Here is a 16841-nt window from a genome sequence, read left to right on the forward strand (position 1 = left end):
TATCTCCAGTTATTAGCTGATCCCTTGGTATGTTTTTGTTTAGCTTTGTTCTTCTGGCCTTTTATAAAAAGGAGATTACTCTCATAGCCTGTCCCTCACATGCAAAGCAACTGTCAAGCTGACTAAATCCTGTTTACATTTACATGAATTGTTGGTTTTTAGACTGGGCTCGTTTGATATTTTTATTTAAAAAAAAATTTCAGAACAAAATTTTATTTTTTGGTTGTTGAAGGATTACAAAACGGGCACTGCTGATATTTAAATCTTTTGTATATTGGCAGGTGCTTTTTAACTCATAGTGTTTTTAATATTGATGATTGTTTGTAGAATACATTTTACGCCGTTATTTTAGCGGCAAAATAAAGTTATCATGACTGACTAACTTGCTTACTTTTCAGAGGTTAGGTCGTCCCACTCTTTTGGAAATAAACTATCACATACCCAGACAGGAGTGCTATAATTAGGGGGAAGGGGGGGGGGGGGGGGAGTATACGGCTCATCCGCTAGTGATGGTACAGCATCTTTCTTCCTTTTTCATGACAACACTGTCTTTGTGATAGCGAGGGTTCCTGCAAGAACAAAGCCGACAGGCCTTCATAATACTGTTTAGAATATCACTGAGGACTAAAAGGCTGCCTCCCCTAAAGCCTCCTTAGTAAATGTGTCCGAGACCAAAGCTTATAGGCTGTGTAAACCAATGCCTCAATGGAGCCATTGGCTCTTTCAATTGTTCTAGCATGATATCCACCAGAATACCAAAGAAATGTTCGCCATCAATTTAGGCCATTAGCAGGAAACAAGACACCTTCAGACAAGCACATCTTCTGTGGCAGTGGCAGTACTGAGTTGCGATCTGCTAGGCTTGTTCCATCAAAATATTTGAGACGATTTGACTATCTGCACCATTGCAGAAGCCCATTTCTTGAGCTCTTTCCTGATGGGTTGGATAATTCCCTTAACTTCAACCCATTGTTTGTTGAAAATGTATGAGGAAAGCAGCTTAGTGAGATCTATGCCAATGTGTGGACGGAGTGCTGTCTATATTATGGACTGCGGCATCTATTCTTTAACTTTAATTAACTGGCGTATTGGCACTTGTCACTAGAGCTCGAAAATTCTACTCGTCCGCTCACATAGTCGAGCTAAATTTAACAAGGTCAAGCTGCTTTTAGGTCCTACTCGCCCTTTCTGGCGAGTAGGAAAACAAACCAACTTTTGTCCTCGGTCTGTGAAAACGGAACAAATGTGACAAGATAATAAGATTTAAGGGCATTTTTATTGCTCACAAAATTAATGAGCAATAAAGCAATAAATATGCCTTTAAATCTTGTTATCTTGTCACATTTGCTCCGCTTTCAGAGACGGAGGTCAAGTAGGTTGCAGTTAGGTCGAGGACATTTTTTTAAGGTACTAGTCCTGCAGGACTAGTACAATTTTTGGGATTTTTCGAGCCTTCAGTGAAAGCTTTTCACTGCAGTCTCCATTAGTGAATTTGGCACCATATTTACACGTACATACAGCAGGCCACAGAGCGAATCCCTACCTTTTGTTTCAACCCTGTAAGTTACAGCCTCAGCAGTAGGTGTAGCATTAAAGTTGTCTTGCTCAGTTGCATTATACTATCCAACATTAACAGAAATGTACTTACTTTGTAAAGGACCAAGTGTCTCTAGTAAAATAAAAAACAAGACTTCACCTTGTTCTTACTGTACACCATCTGTGCTAGCAACCTGCTTCAACACTGCATGATATGTTAAAATGTTTGGGGTGATTGCCCTCAGAGTATCGCTTTGCATCAAAGTCTAAGGACTGTGTCCTACTGGCAATCCAACCTTTTCCTCTTCAACCAATACTTGCCTTTCCACAACACCTGTAATCTCCTGCATTGAGTTCTTGTTACATATCTTTTTTTGCGAGGACAGTGTGGCGAGAAAGGAGAACATATTTTCTTCGGTATCTCTTCTAATTTACTTTTGCCTCACCTTCTTCGCGATGACATGGTGTTTTGATGTATCAATGAAAAATGTATTTTCTATCAAATGCTTTGTTTCAGCTTCATACATTTTTCTTGAGTTTTAACTGCCGCAAGTCTTAGCAGATTTGACATCCAACTTTGCTAAGCCTTCCTGCACCAAAATCTTTCTCAGCTAGTTGGGACACTGATCATTCGTTGTGGACTTTTTTGTGTCTTCTTTCTTCAACTTGAAAAATAATTCATTCCTCAAAGCAGAGAACCTTAAATTTTTGACCTGATCGGTCTCTGAAGTTGCAGATTATCTGTGGTGTACCAATGCTGACATTTTTTTATCCAAAACCTTATGTGGAGTCATTGTAGAATAAACAGTTTTCACCTTTACTAAAACTAATTCTGACACTGAAAGATATGAATTGACAATTTCAGCCTTTTGTGAACTGAGGAACTTTCCCCTTGATGCATGTTGAGATGCTGGAGCGTCTTGTCAGCCTTTAAGTGAGAGCACTGTTTTTTTTTAACTAACGCTTATAAGAACATTTATCTTTTCTTTTTTCACTTCCAAAAACTTGCGTGCAAACGGAACTAATCATTCTTTATGAAAATTATTGAAGACCATGGGCCAGAGAACAATGGAGCCTTAATAATCAATTGGCAATGCACCAGTGGTTAGCAGCTTGAGCAGCCACGCTTTTACCAAACGCACCAATTAATTTAGACTATCAGGGGGCGGTGCATCCCCAGAGATCTGGGAGCTTGCTCTCTTACAAGCGTTAGACACTACCAGTGAGTCCAAAGGGAGTTGTCCTTTAATAAAAACAGGATCAGAGGGTGATGGTTTGTACTTCTTATCAACCCTGGGTGTTAAAATACAGGCACGAACAGGTTCCTAAAAAAAATCTAATCTGCATGTCTCATCATGCCTTTTAACACAGTGAGACTGACTAGTTCTACGTTAAGTCCCTAGTGTCTCGAATAAGAGGTTCTCATCCAAAGCTTCTTTGTGCAGTTTAACTCGAGGATATACTGCTGCCTTAGAAATCAGCTCTAGATAAGAGACATTATCATCTGGAGGTGATGGCTTTGCAGGGTATAGATCTGGGTCATTATCCATGGGTGGATCAATATTATAGTCATCCCATGGATCTGTTATCATCATCATTACCATCTCTTAAATCAGGCTGTGTATGAGGAGATCCCTGTGGTGTTTTGTGCAGTGGGTCTGAACCTGGCTGTTGTGGTAAAGGTGAAGATGGTGGTGGTGGAGGGGATGGCAAAGTAGGATAGATAGGACTTGTACCAAAGTCCTATTTAAGAGGAATCTTATATCCAGTGTCCTCTGAACTGCCCTTCCTTTTGGAAGGAGTTTTGGGTGAAATGTATCCAGTATCTGGATTAATGTATAGCTTTTTCGGTTTTGATCTAATCTGTCCTTCATGACATCTAAGATCGGTTACGGGGGATCTGGAAGATTTTCTTTTGATTTCGGTGCTGAAATTTTCGGTGGGGACCTGGACTTGTCCTTTTTGTATTTCGAAGCAGAATGTTTCAGCTATGAACTGGACTTTTATTTTGAAGTGGAAGAACTCGCCTCTGAACCAGATTGGTCTTTCGGAGCGGAATGTTTCGGGTCCATAGACGATCTGTTTCAACTCTATCACGAGCCAAAAGGCTTGACCGTTTGTTTTGTTGCTGAGCCAGAGGGAAGGGTGTCGGAAACATCATCTCAGAGCCAACCAAGGGCCAGGGGCAGAGGTGGTGCGGAAGCCTTATGTTAATGGAAAATAGTTTATGGGGTACGGGTTTTAGTACTCACAACTCCTTGTCCTGCTGGAATGTCTTCAGATCGCAGTTCGATCTCTAGGTTGGAATCAGATTCTGCAACGAGAAGGCCTCCTCTTCTTCTGCAGCGGTCGCTTCGTGTTCGGATTCTTCTCCAAAGATATCTGGAGTATGTTGAGAGCTTTGGTGCTGCATTACTGGTCATCGAACCCGACGATCAGAGTTTTTTTTTATCGGAACGACAGACAGGCCTCGCAATCTTCTTCCTTGTGCTCCGGTGTGAGGCACAAGTGGCAGACTTGATGTAGGTCGGTGTGAGGGTCCTTGGAGTAGCACCGAGGACAGAACTGAAACGGAGTCCGTTCCATCGGCAGAAGGCTAGACCGACGCGACTAGGCCCAAAGGCCGCCCACAATGTTTTTGACTGAAGATGACTTTCCAGATCGAATGGATAAATAGAAAGAGGGAAACTTGTACGAGAACAATAACGTCGAGGGTTTCCCCTCAATTGCTCACTGAGGGGAAACCAAAGGACGGTTTCGAACCAGAGTGCAGCAATACATGAGCAAACCTGATAAGCTTGTCAAAGAAAGAACCTAGAAAAATAGCATTTTCATGGAACTGGCGTACTCCAGCAAATGGCAAATTGGATCCTTCTTCCAACAGTCCATTTCCCACAAATCCAGGAAAATGTATATTGCACAAGGGTTAGGCAAAGGCTCTCACAAGTATTGTGACTAGCTCTCCCTACTCATTTGATGTAGCAGTGCATGAATCATGTTTCCCCCTAAACACTGGATCTTGCTGTGTGGTATGTTACAGTACAAGAAAACTGTACAAGGAAGCAGATGAGGGACAGAATGTGTTAGCATGAACATTATGGATTTATATAGTTGACGTATATACATTTTCACTAATAAATAAGGTACTTCGCCAAGAAAACAGGGAGACGCCACCAGAACCATACACTATATGAAAAAGCTAATATTTCTGTATCAGAGTCATAAATTAAATTTGTTTGTTCACTTACAAAGCCATCTGTGACTAATGGTAACTAAGGGGCTCTTGTTAGACAACACGCTCGCAAACATTCTGATAATATGTTGTCCCCATGGGAAGGTGATTTGTCTTATTGGAATACTGGAGTCTAGGTCACGTTACTGTACAACAACACTTAAAGACTTGCATTGAGGCAGGATAACCATGTCAAATCTAGCATAACTGAGGTCAGTCCTCTCAGTCCCAGTCTTTTTGTGGTTGCTACAGTACAAAATAAGTGGCAAATGGGTTTTTCTTCCATGAAGAACTCACCAAGCATTAGTCTATAGTAGCCACAGCCTTCTTGTCCTGGCAATGACCATCAAATCATCCACATGCTTCAAGTGCCTAATTCAGATTTTAAGCCTAAAGCAGACTATTCGTGTTCGACAAGGAGAATGGCACAGACATATCAAAACATCATCGCATACTGACCATCAATACCATCTCCGAGAGAGCAAGCATTCTTACAAGCAGTGCCTTCTTTATGAAACAAGCAATTGAAATACTTTACATGAAAATATGGGAACACTGGAAGAATCTTTTCTTGCACTGCCATCTATCAAAAGGGACAGGTCTCTCCTTTTGGGCAGCAATCCGTTTGAAATAATCCAAATACATCTCCCCTAAAAAACAGAATTGCGGAAAAGTTAAACTAAGCCCTGCAACATTTAAACCCATTCAAGTGTACCAATCTGCACAATTACTGTACATCGATTTAGAGACTGCACCTAATAAAATTTTATTAATATCATAAAACAAATAGAAAACAATGAATCTCTTTTCTTTACTATTCACAATTAAAGTGAAAAAACACAAATAAGGCAGTCATCGATGGAATGATTCAATGTACATCAAGTCTGATTCAAAGAAGTCCTGCTTCGTAGCTGGAGAGTTCAATGTCCTTGTTTTGTCCAGCACTGCCGCAGGTCATATCATGTGAAAGTACATAACAGCTCCTCGATGTTGTGGGGGAAACAGAACATGCCTTGGCCTCCTAAAGAACTTGAATCCATCACAAGTCAGAAAAGCCAATATTGGAGCCTTTTCCGTAATTCCAGATTGCCACGAGGTTGCAGCTTGATGAAGAAAGCCCAGAGTGGAGCAGTATCCGTGTTATCAATAGCATCCTTAAGGTACGCTAAATTTCACAATGTACAGGAAATATTGGGCAGCAAAACTGTTCTGAGGACATTCAAGGTCACTTTTGGAGTTTTATTTGCAGGCATATTACTATGCCTGCATCCATATATGACTTACTCAGAAATCGTAGAGAAAACCTTTAGTAGATGCCGATGCTGCCTCGAGGAAGCTGATCAAGCACAGGTGATGGTGCATCAATGGCAGCCAGGATTCATCTAAACCTCTTCCAGTCTCATCAACCAGAGGCAATGAAACCAGAGACAGCCAGGGTATTTTTGCAGAGATGAATTTGTTGTGAGGAACTCTGCAGTACTCCCCCTTTGTCTCAATAACACAGAATATGCCCACACTAAGCAGTACAATGTAAATCAACCAAACAAATGCAGATGTTGTGGGGTGGCTGTTATCCAAAAATCAATCTGTGTGCACCTTAAAATATCTGGATACCTTAACACTGACCATAAAAAGGAATTTGGAATTAACATTTCCATGGAACACAACTATGAACATGGACAAGACGGTCCAAGAAAAGGCAAGTAAAATGTATTCCAGATGCTGCTGCGGCAACCTACAAATGCTTGTTAATCTACTCATGTGCTAAATAAACTAGGAGCAGAAATTAAGCAGTTTAGGAAAATACTAGAATGATCAGGAAACACTGTCTGGGCAACATTAGAAAAGACTTGTCAACAAGCTCTAATTTCCCTTGTGTCCACGGCGTCAAGCTGCTGACACTGGTGGACAGATCCTTTCCTCTCTTCCCATGGTAAAATGGTATAGGAAGGAAAGGAAAACAGTTGCTCTTACAATCCTACATTATGATACTCAAACATCTACTTTAATTTTCACTTTTATAATGATTCTGTCTATCTTGCTTGCAATTTACAACAGGTCAGCACAGGGATAGAAACGGCCAATGGATTCTGAACGACATATAAACTTAGCCAGAGCATTTGTGTGATGACAATCTGTGTTCTACTCATGATAAATCACTGCTGAAAACAACTCCATAAAGTTGTAGACAAGAGACAGCAATTTTAAAAGGGAAAACAACATCCAACCTAAGAGTATTAAAACACATATGGGGAAACGTATCAATCCGACCAGTTTCAAGACATGATACCAGTGTGGGATTGCATCAAAACTAAGGTTAAATGCTCCATTCTGAAGGGTTGGACCGACTTACATGTGCAGGGAAAGCACCAGATGGAAACTGGCACTGAATGAAAAAGAGTAAGAGTACAAGCGTACCCTCCTAGTTCCTTGTGAGCCTAGATCCTAATAAAATACTGGCTTTAAAGAGGTGTCCACTGTGTGACCATATCAGTCTGCACCAAGACAAGAGAGGTATGTGTTCCCAACATACCAATGCTTATTTATGTATTTGCACAGCTTCGCTTCTCTAGAGTAAGAGAGGAGTTCCCATTTGGTGAACAGTCCAAAAAGGCACCAGAGTTTGCCAATATAAATGAAATACAGGTCCTCAGGATCTTTCTGGAAAACAACCTTTTGCACACAGGCAGCTGTGATTTAGGCACTCTACACACCCAGTCTAAATCCAAAGACGGGAACCTTATAGCAGTCGTAACACTTCTTTCCCAATTTAACAGAATAGTGTTGATCCTACATCCAGAGGACTGTGGCCGACCTGCACGATTGCATATTGCAACAACTAGTAGGGATTCAGGACTCTTCCTGGTGTCAACTGGTAATGTTGGTAGCCCGTGTGCAGTAAGACAATGTATAATGGACAAGCTGTAAGTCTCTTTCACACTCCCCCCCCATTCTACAGCTGAATCAGACTGGTGAACTAGTTGACGAGTCACAAGTGACTATCAAAATTCAGACAAGCAACTGCCACACATCAGTGCTTGTAGCCAGGCTTAAGGCCAACATGGTTCATATCCAGGCCCAAAGTGAAGCCAGACTAACTGAGCTAGTCTTTTTTTGGGAGCGTTTCTGAACACAAGAGAGGCACAAACATCCCTGTAACTCTCCTGCAACTCCAGCCATCTCGTTACAAATCTACCTCTTGTGGAAGGACACAGCAGCTGAAGACCCAAAATAATGGAAATACAGAGTGGTCTGACCAATCACTGCACCTTACTACGGCTTTTCAAGACTACCTTCACAGCAATACACCTGAGCAGCGTAAGACAATTAAAACCACCCCAACACAAAAAGATTTCTTAAAGGGCATAGCCACATCACGTCCATTCAGAGTCTTACAATGACAGAAAAGTTTTCAAAATACTTACATCGACAGATTCCATGATAAACCCAACAGTTCTCCCCAACCCAACTTTTCTTAAAATCCAAATTAATTTTACGTAGTTGGAAAAGGCAGGGAAACTAAAACCGAAAAAAAAAAAGTTACGAGGAAAAAAAAAATCAATAGTTACAGATATCAAAACGAGCTGACAGTATAGAAATGTTCAATCTTCACTTTAAAAACGGCTCCCCTAAAATTCTTGATTTCATTACGCTCCTTTAGTCTGCGCAGGTGGGAGTTTTTAGTGAGATGGGTGGATAATAATTCAGAGATACAGCAGCTGATGTGCATCCCTTTAGCTGAAAAGCCCAGCAGGGCAGTTGTGGACCAAGGTTGGTTGAATGTTGAACTCTTCTTAAAAATGGTGTTTAGTGCTGATGTCCAATTGATAAAACGAGCGGGATAAGACATCCTATAACTAGGGCGGTCACTTCGATCCGGCTGAGTCCTTTCCCTCCGGCAGCAGCAGCATCCGGCTTATGGCTGTGCCCCATTCCTCCCACTTCCGGCAGGACGTGCACTGTGGCCACATAGAGGAAGGTACCAGCAGAGAAAAGCATGGCCACCCCAGTGGCATTGACCTCTGAGAGGGCTTCTTTACTGCTCTGGAACAGAAGACAAAGAAAGTAAGAAGGCTGTAATGGGAAAACAGCAAATTATAATCAAACGGAACACTTGACCAATATATATAAAGTACCCAATATGGCGAAGAAACGCATAGTAAACAATAGTCACATTATGACCATAGGTGTAATTACTGTCCTGTATCATCCCACAGTGAAGTAATTAAAAAAGATGAATGGGATTAACACTACACATGAAATAAGAGACTTTTATGCCAGGGTGCAAAGGAATTCTTTGTTTCTTGGGATCTTGAGCAGTAACAAAAGTTGAAATATCTGGAGACACAAGGAACCTACATAGAACTAAAACGTATTCTTGTTTTTGTATCTTCATTACTATCCTTGCAATCTTGATGCTATGCACGGTTAAACTATTAATCATGAGTTGCAAACAAATTTTCAATAGGAAAAAAATAATGTATGAATATAAAATACACTGACTTTGCCAGACACGTCCGAACATTTGATTTCTACTGACATATGTACACAGATATGCAGTATATCCTGAACTGTTCATTCTTTGAGTTTCTTTTGGGTGCCTTGATATTGATATACAATCCTAGGCGAAATGGACTAGGCAACAACAGTTCTACAAAGGCCTTATATTGAAAATAATTATTCAATTAATTTGCACAGTAGAACATGTAGCAAGGAGCTTCTAACCAACCTAACAAGCTGAATTAAATGTATTGAACGTAAAAATTATTAAGACTTATAGAATATTAATGGGTTTTTTTCTTCCCACCCATCCTCAAAAAAAAGTTCTGCAGAACAATATTATTACTGGTGCAAGAGTGCACAGTAGAATCTGTTAAACAATCAGGTAATTTTAGATAGTTTATGGAGGTGTGAAAGGCTGTATGCACCCAGGCATTTGCCAAAACTATCATCTGAATACAAAAAAATACTCTTGCAAAATACAAGCAGAGTACTAGAAATATAGGAGAGCACATAGAAGAGTTCTCTCTTTTTTGTGGCTTGAATAAACACTCCTGATTCACAGGCTTTGTCTGCTGCACAAACCATCAGTAAATCATAGGTGATATCAGAAATGTAATTAAATGAAGCACTGAACAAAGTAGCCCATTAGCACCAACCCAGTAATTGGAAGACTATTTTTTTCTACACCCCTTCAGCAGATTGCTATCCCAGGTAGGCAGATCGAAGAGCAGCTGAGGGATTCTTAAACTGTATTATTGCTGCCAGAGGTCCTACAAAAAGCATAAATCATAGTGAGCCCAACAGGAAACACTCCCTAGAAAGAAATCAAGGTGATCACTTTAGATCACCTCTCTCATGATAAACAATTTCATTGGCTGAAATCTTTCTCTGAAAGTTGTGTGCAGAGGATAAACACGGGGCTTTCTTTAAACGAAATAAAGATGCTCGGGACCAATAGTTGCACCTTGAGACCTAGACTAAATGAGGAACAATAGTAAGTTATAGCTTAAGACATTTCCAGAACACCTCCACTTCTGATTATTAACCTGGAGTATAGCTGTGAGACCCAACAGTCTGAAGGATACTCATATGGCTATATATTAATTATGCAGTCCTGTTCAGGGACTTGAGGTGGGGATGGACAATCTCTTAGAGGTTTGCCAGGTGTGATTGTTCAACCGCATCGGTTGGTGCAGATAGCCTCAGTATGCCAATGAATCAAAACAGAAGAGGCGATGCCAGGGAAATAAGAATCCGGGAACAGTAATCTAGTTTCGCCTTCCTCAGCACTCTGGAGGTGAGAGAAAATGAAGGAAGCCTGTTTCCACTGGACATCTAGTTCCTGTTGAACGGACCTCATCTGAAGCCTCAGAAAGTGATCACGGAGGATGAAAGATGACATGAGAAGTAAATTTGATTGGTATCTCCTGAAGGATATGGTTTGCTTTGAGCAAAATGCCTTCGCCATGACCTGAGGTTTTTCTTCGAAAGGTAAAGTGTTCCCCAATTATGAATCCAGGATAGTTTCTATGAACTTCTTGTCACAGGATAGATGGAAGATTCATTGGTGTTCAAATTCAGTCCCAATTCTTGGAATAGTAATTGGAATAGGCTAATGTGGACGACTGTGGAGACCAGAGCCACTACCTTTGATGGATCTGTGACAAGCCAGATGTTCAAGTACGGATACACTTGTTAGCCTTATCTTACATAGAAGACGGCTACTGGAGCCAGGCACTTCATAAAGATCCAGACAGAGACTTTATAACACCCTTAATGTACAATGCTGCCCCACCCTTGCAAAATGCAGGTGCTGCCAGTGATTTAGTACACAGATGTGAATACGCATCTGTAATCCATAGGAAGAGGAGGGTTTTTCCTGATCAATCAAAAGGACTCACCGTAGGGTCAGGAAAGTGCTCAATTTTGGCAGATCCAATATGGACCTCCACTGGACTGACCAGAAAGAATCTGGAGAAAAATCTTCAACTCCTTTGGTTCTTCTGCACCTTTTTCTAGGACTAATTTTAGATGAGGAGCACAATCTCTTGTTTTAGTTCCCACAAGTGTAGAATTAAAAAAATGACGTACCTGCGGTAACTATCTTTCTAGTAGATACACTACGCGCAGAGTCCTCCCCTGTAGAACAAGTCTAGGTGCCAGACTGGATCCAGAAAACCTCAAAGCTCTCAAATCGCCAATAGGGGGCCCCGGTCTCGGTCGAAGCCTGAAGTGGCATCAGGCAGCATCACTGAGGCCATAAAGCTCTCACCCAGACATAACTACATCCATTTCAATCCGTTTTTCCAAGCCTTTGAGGAGAGAGAACAGATTGTTCAAAAAAGATATAATCTGAGATCTTATTAACTCTCCCTATAACTCATCTATCGAAAGGGGAGGTGGGCAGGTCGATAAGAAATCTGGCGGATCGTTACTGTGGTAAGTAGCTTTTTCTTCTGACGGATACTTCTACCTGCAGATTTCTCACCTGTAGAACAGATTTCACAGTAATACACTGCCCAGAACAAGGGTTGATAGATGGTTGGTTGAGGAACCTTGCAGAATGGACTTAGCAAAGTGTTCGTTACTGCGCACCTCGAGGCAGACAGGAAGGCAGACAAAGCAAACAAATACTCCATCACAGCACCATTTGCACACGCCTCTGAGCAAGGAAAAGCACATATTTCAGAACCTGTGATAACTTCGTTCGTAAGTGGTTCACCTCATTGTTTGCACACCATGCATCAAAGTTGTCCCATCTGCCTGTGTAGGCAGACTTAGTGGAGAAGTGACCTGCTGAAAAGATTACAGCGACCAGTTGTGGTAGAAGCTGAAACGAACTCCGTTATTTTAGAAAAAATCCACCCAGAGTGGGAGAGAAGGTCCAGCCTAAATGGGAGGCGAAGAGGGCGGCATGTGGAGAAAAGCAGAAGGTCCGCGTACCACATTTTTCTCGGTTAATCAGGAGTGATGAGAATGACATGGACCCGGACTTGGAGAATCGTCCTAACAACTTGAGGAAACAACAGTATGGGTGAAAACTGTAACGCAGCTGAAAGTTCCTTCTCAACTGAAAAGTGTCCCCAAAAGCTCCATTTAATGGATACTGGAGGGCACAGAACTACCACCACTGAGCATTTCTCGAGGAGGCAAACCAGATGAGTGCTCCACTGGGCGAAGATGTCATGAACTAACTCTGGTAGAAAACTCCACTTGTGACTGGCAAAATAACGCTGGCTCAGGCTGTTTGCTCTACCATTCTGAGAGCCCACTAGGTGATTGGCAGGGAGTCAGATCCCTTTACAGTGTGGCAACTCTTCCAGGCAAAGTAGTTGAGACACAACTCCCTCTTGTTTGTTCGTGAACCATGTCGCTGTTGTGCTCACTAGCAAGTTCTGGACAGACCGACTGAAGGCCTTGAGTGCAGCCAAATCATCTGCTGTTCTAGAAGGTTTATGTGAAGCACCTGTTCTTCTAGAGACCAAAGTCCTCTGATCTCCAGACGGGCTCCCAGCCCTAGAGTGAAGGCACCTGCCACTACCATAGTTAAGGCTGGATGGCAATCCCGCAGCTAAGGTTTGCCTCATTCTCCCACCAAGCCACTCTAACCACAGCACTGGGGGAGATTATGATGGATTTCAACAGCTCCCAGCCATACGAGAGCCACTGCCTGCTGAGGCATCACTGCAGGGCCCTCGTGTGCCAGCTTGCGTACATGACTAGGAGAAAGCAGGAAGCCAGAAGACCTAAGAATCTGAGTACAGTCAGGACTGGAACTCTTGAGCCTCAATGAAAAGATAGAACCATTTTGCCTGGAAACCCTCACGGGTGATAAACAGAAGTCTACTAATCCACCTTACATTACATTACATTTCTGGGATGTCAATTATCCTGGAGGAAAGGTGCAGAGACCCTATGAAGACTGGACTGGAGTCGATGGGAGGCCACAGTTGGGATTTGGACTTGTTGATGGAAAAATCCAGGTTCCACAGCAGAAATTTCCAATTCGAGAAAATGGGGATACCCGACCTTCTGAGATGGGCTGCAAGAACTACCACAACTTTCATGAAGACTCGCGAACAATTGTTAAGCCAAAGGGAAGTACTGAAAACTGGTAGAGCGTAGAACCCACTATAAATAGACTTTGGAATTCCCTCCCTCTTTCTCTTAGAGAAAACAGCAACTATACGTCTTTTAGGAAAGCTTTGAAAACGCACTTGTTTGCCAAAACCTGCTGAACGACCCTGAGCTCACGCTAAGCAATCAGTCACAAGCGCTGTGAGGCCTCCGGGTAGTTACGCGCTATACAAGTGCAATTTTCATTTCATTTCATTTCATAAATGGCAAGTACCTCCAATGTGACCGCCAGATAGGGATGTGGAAATAGGCATCCTGCAGGTAAAGAGACATCATTCAGTTTCCAAGCTCCAAAACCAGTAGAACTTTAGCTAGGGTCAAAGTCTGGAACTTTTCATTTTTGAGGAAAAGGTTCAGGTCCCTGCGGGCCAGGATTGGATGCAGACCGCTGTCCTTCGTGGGCATGAGGAAGTAACCTGCATAATATTCCTGGCCCTTTCCTGTCAGCCGAGCCAATATTCCTTCGACAAAGCGTCTGCCTGCCTGGCGGCACTCATCCCCTGTTGTGAGGCTTCAGCGGGGATACTTCGGTACGCGCATTGCGACCCTGGGCTGATTGGTTCCCCCTCCGTTCAATACTGTACCAATTAAATTCCTTGCCTGGCTAAAGGATAATTACCTTGGCTCCTGGACGTATATTCATTATCTTCCTGCTACCTTGAGCACTCGCACACTTTCAAACTCCTGGAGTCCTCCCTGCTGGTGCAGCCTTCTCGCATCCTGCCAGACTTTCCACCCTTTGGTGCAGACATCGAGCACCTTAACAGACTCTCAACCCATTGCAAGAAAGATACGCATCCCTTTCTCCGGCTTCTACCTCTGATTTGCCTGAAAGGGGGATTAGACTGCTGTGGGAGTTGCAGCTGATATGGTCTGGTACAAAAGGAGATCCTCTCTGGAAGCTGTATAAACGACGAAACGAGTGGCAGTCTTTGGTCAGCGGCAGGACCTGTAGGCCAAGGGAACGCATGGCAGCCTTGTTGGTTTTAAAGCACTCTAAGACTTGGTCAGCCTGGTTACCCAAAATCTGCACCCTCCTCAAAATGAAGGTCCATGAGATTGCCCTGGATATCTGCAAAGAAGTTGGAAGTCTGGAGCCAAGCATCTCTACGGATTGTGATGGAAAAGTCCATGTCCCATGCCATAGCAGTATCAAGGCCCGATTTGATAATCTGACAGGAAGCATTCTGGTAATTCTAAAATGAGCTCCAAGAAATGGTCCTTTAGATCATACGGAACATGTGGCAAGACCATCGAGGTATGGTTGTACCTGGCTAGAAGGCAGTTCGCTTTAAGGGACTTCAGGGCTATACTGCCTGCGGAAAAAGCCTTTTGGACCAAACCAAAAGACGTTCTTGCCGAAAGCAGCAATCTACAAGCCAGTTGTCTGCCGTGGTGGAAGAGGGTTTATCCCATGCTGCCAAACAGGTTCTAAAGTAGCTTCATTAAAGGGGAGAAGGTGTTCTAATTTTGCAGCAGTAGGCGAAAGGGCCTTTGTAAGAATGTTCACTTTGGTTCCAGTGTTGGGTAATTGAAGACCTAAGACTGTGGCAGCCTTTAGCATTACTCTGTGCAGCGAGACTACTTAAGGCGTTGGTGGACCAGTGGCTAAGTCTATTACTAATTTTGGAAAAGCATCTAGGTCACTGGCGGACGACAGTCCATGACATTCATTAAGTATCATGCCCAGGATCTCCACAGATAGGGTCCTAATCCATCTAAACAGATCATGTAGACTGTTTATATAGTCTTCTGTCTCCAAACGTTGTTGAGCATCTCTATGGGACGTATTCAGACAGGCGACGTCAGGCTGCTGTGTGGGTGGCATCATATCCAGCACAGGAGGTGAAGTCGACAGTGGCAGCTGTGAAAGCAGCGCCATAGACGGCTGAGGCTCAGAACCTTGTGACATCAGCACCGTATCCATCAGAGCGGTACCAAAGGGCGTCGGATGCAAAGGTATGAACATGGCTAGCTGGACTGGGATCGCTAGTCCCAAAGCAACCCCAGTTGACATTGAATGGGATGAAGGCAATAAATACACTTATAATGAGGATTAGCAATGTTGAACTTCTGTCCCCAGCCCAGGACTTTGAGAGATTTTATTTTCTCCTGGTCCTCCACAGTGACAGTTGTCGGTTCCCCTGGGCCAGTACTGAGGTGAAAATCCTAGAAATCCTCTAAAAACAACTCACACTGGAAGCTAAAACAGGTCTGGTTGGTGTCCAGGAAGGACAAAGTCAAGGCTGAAAAAATAACCAGTCTAAGGTCAAGCACAGATTAGAGCACAGCTTTTCTCCAGTACTTCCTCACACAACATGTGGTAGAAATTAGAGCTATGGTGGCCTCCCTGGAAAGTGGAGAGCTCAGCACTTCCACCTCATTGACTGAAGTTCAGGTGGTCTCAAATGAAGTGGATGTGCTTCTACGCACACACTACTGTTGAGGATTAAGGCATTTTAACACAGTTTACTGCTATTTAAAATTACTATAGATTCCCAGCCCGGTGATGCAGAAGGATTTAGGCATAAGAATATATGAAAGATACAATGCTGGAGAACTCCCGCTATCTGCAGCCTACACCATAACCATTTTGCAACTAGATTTTAACAATACTCAACCCTCCAAAGCAGTGCTTCCTTCTCTAGAAACTATGGTCAAGTTGCCAAATCTCTTAGAATCTACTGGCTCCCCATTAAGGAAAAATAAAGTTTGAACTAGGACACCTAGCCTACAACTTAATTAGCATCCTACTAATATCTTAATTCGTAATCCTACTAGCATCTTAATTCACCTAACTACTTCTCCAAGTCCCTCAAATGTCTGGTGGCAAGAGAAGCCTCAAGAGTAAAGACCACTTTCTGCTAGAATACCCTGGTTTAAAAACGATGCACACCCAGAACCAAACCTTCTTAGGGGCTGCCGCTCTCCTATGGAACTCGCTCCCAGCAGAGCTCAGAACCCAACAGAGTTTAGTTTCGAGGGAGGGAAGGAGGGAGAGACGCAGGCAGTTAGACCTGTTCAATATCTGTTAACAGCAGAAAAGGTCTGTATGCCGACACCTGGGGGGGGGGGGGGGGTGATGGGGGCGAGGGGGAAACGTAGGGGAGCGCAGTAGAGCATAAAGTCGAGTGATAGAAGTAGCTAGATTATGGACTGTTAATACATTGTGATATAGGGTTCTTTAAAGAGGTGCATATTCAACGCTTTCATAAACTGAAGCTGCTTTGCGGCGGTCCTTATGGATGCCGGTGGTGTTTGAGTACCTAAGGGCACTTATTGAAAAGGCCTGCTTCCACGTTTTCAATGTAAAAACTTTTTTTGTTTTACACTTCTTAGTTTGCAGACTGATAGGTCCTGGCTTCACGTGTGCCGAGAACCACCACTGATGCGGAGCTTGTCTGCAAGATAAAAGTTGGGGTGCTGGTAGTGA

General features: G+C 42.9%; 1 protein-coding gene across 1 annotated transcript in view; it reads right to left on the minus strand.

The window, feature by feature from the left end:
* Positions 1 to 5509: 5509 nt before the first annotated feature.
* Positions 5510 to 16841, minus strand: part of SLC39A9 (solute carrier family 39 member 9) — a 194661-nt gene continuing 183329 nt past the window's right edge. The window contains exon 7 of the mRNA XM_078659454.1: positions 5510 to 8812. Within this exon, the coding sequence (XP_078515580.1) occupies positions 8576 to 8812 (237 nt within the window). The 3' untranslated portion in view covers positions 5510 to 8575. The remainder of the gene's footprint in view (positions 8813 to 16841) is intronic.

This window comes from Lissotriton helveticus, chromosome 9 (genome assembly GCF_964261635.1).
Source record: "Lissotriton helveticus chromosome 9, aLisHel1.1, whole genome shotgun sequence".
Classification (NCBI taxonomy): domain Eukaryota; kingdom Metazoa; phylum Chordata; class Amphibia; order Caudata; family Salamandridae; genus Lissotriton; species Lissotriton helveticus.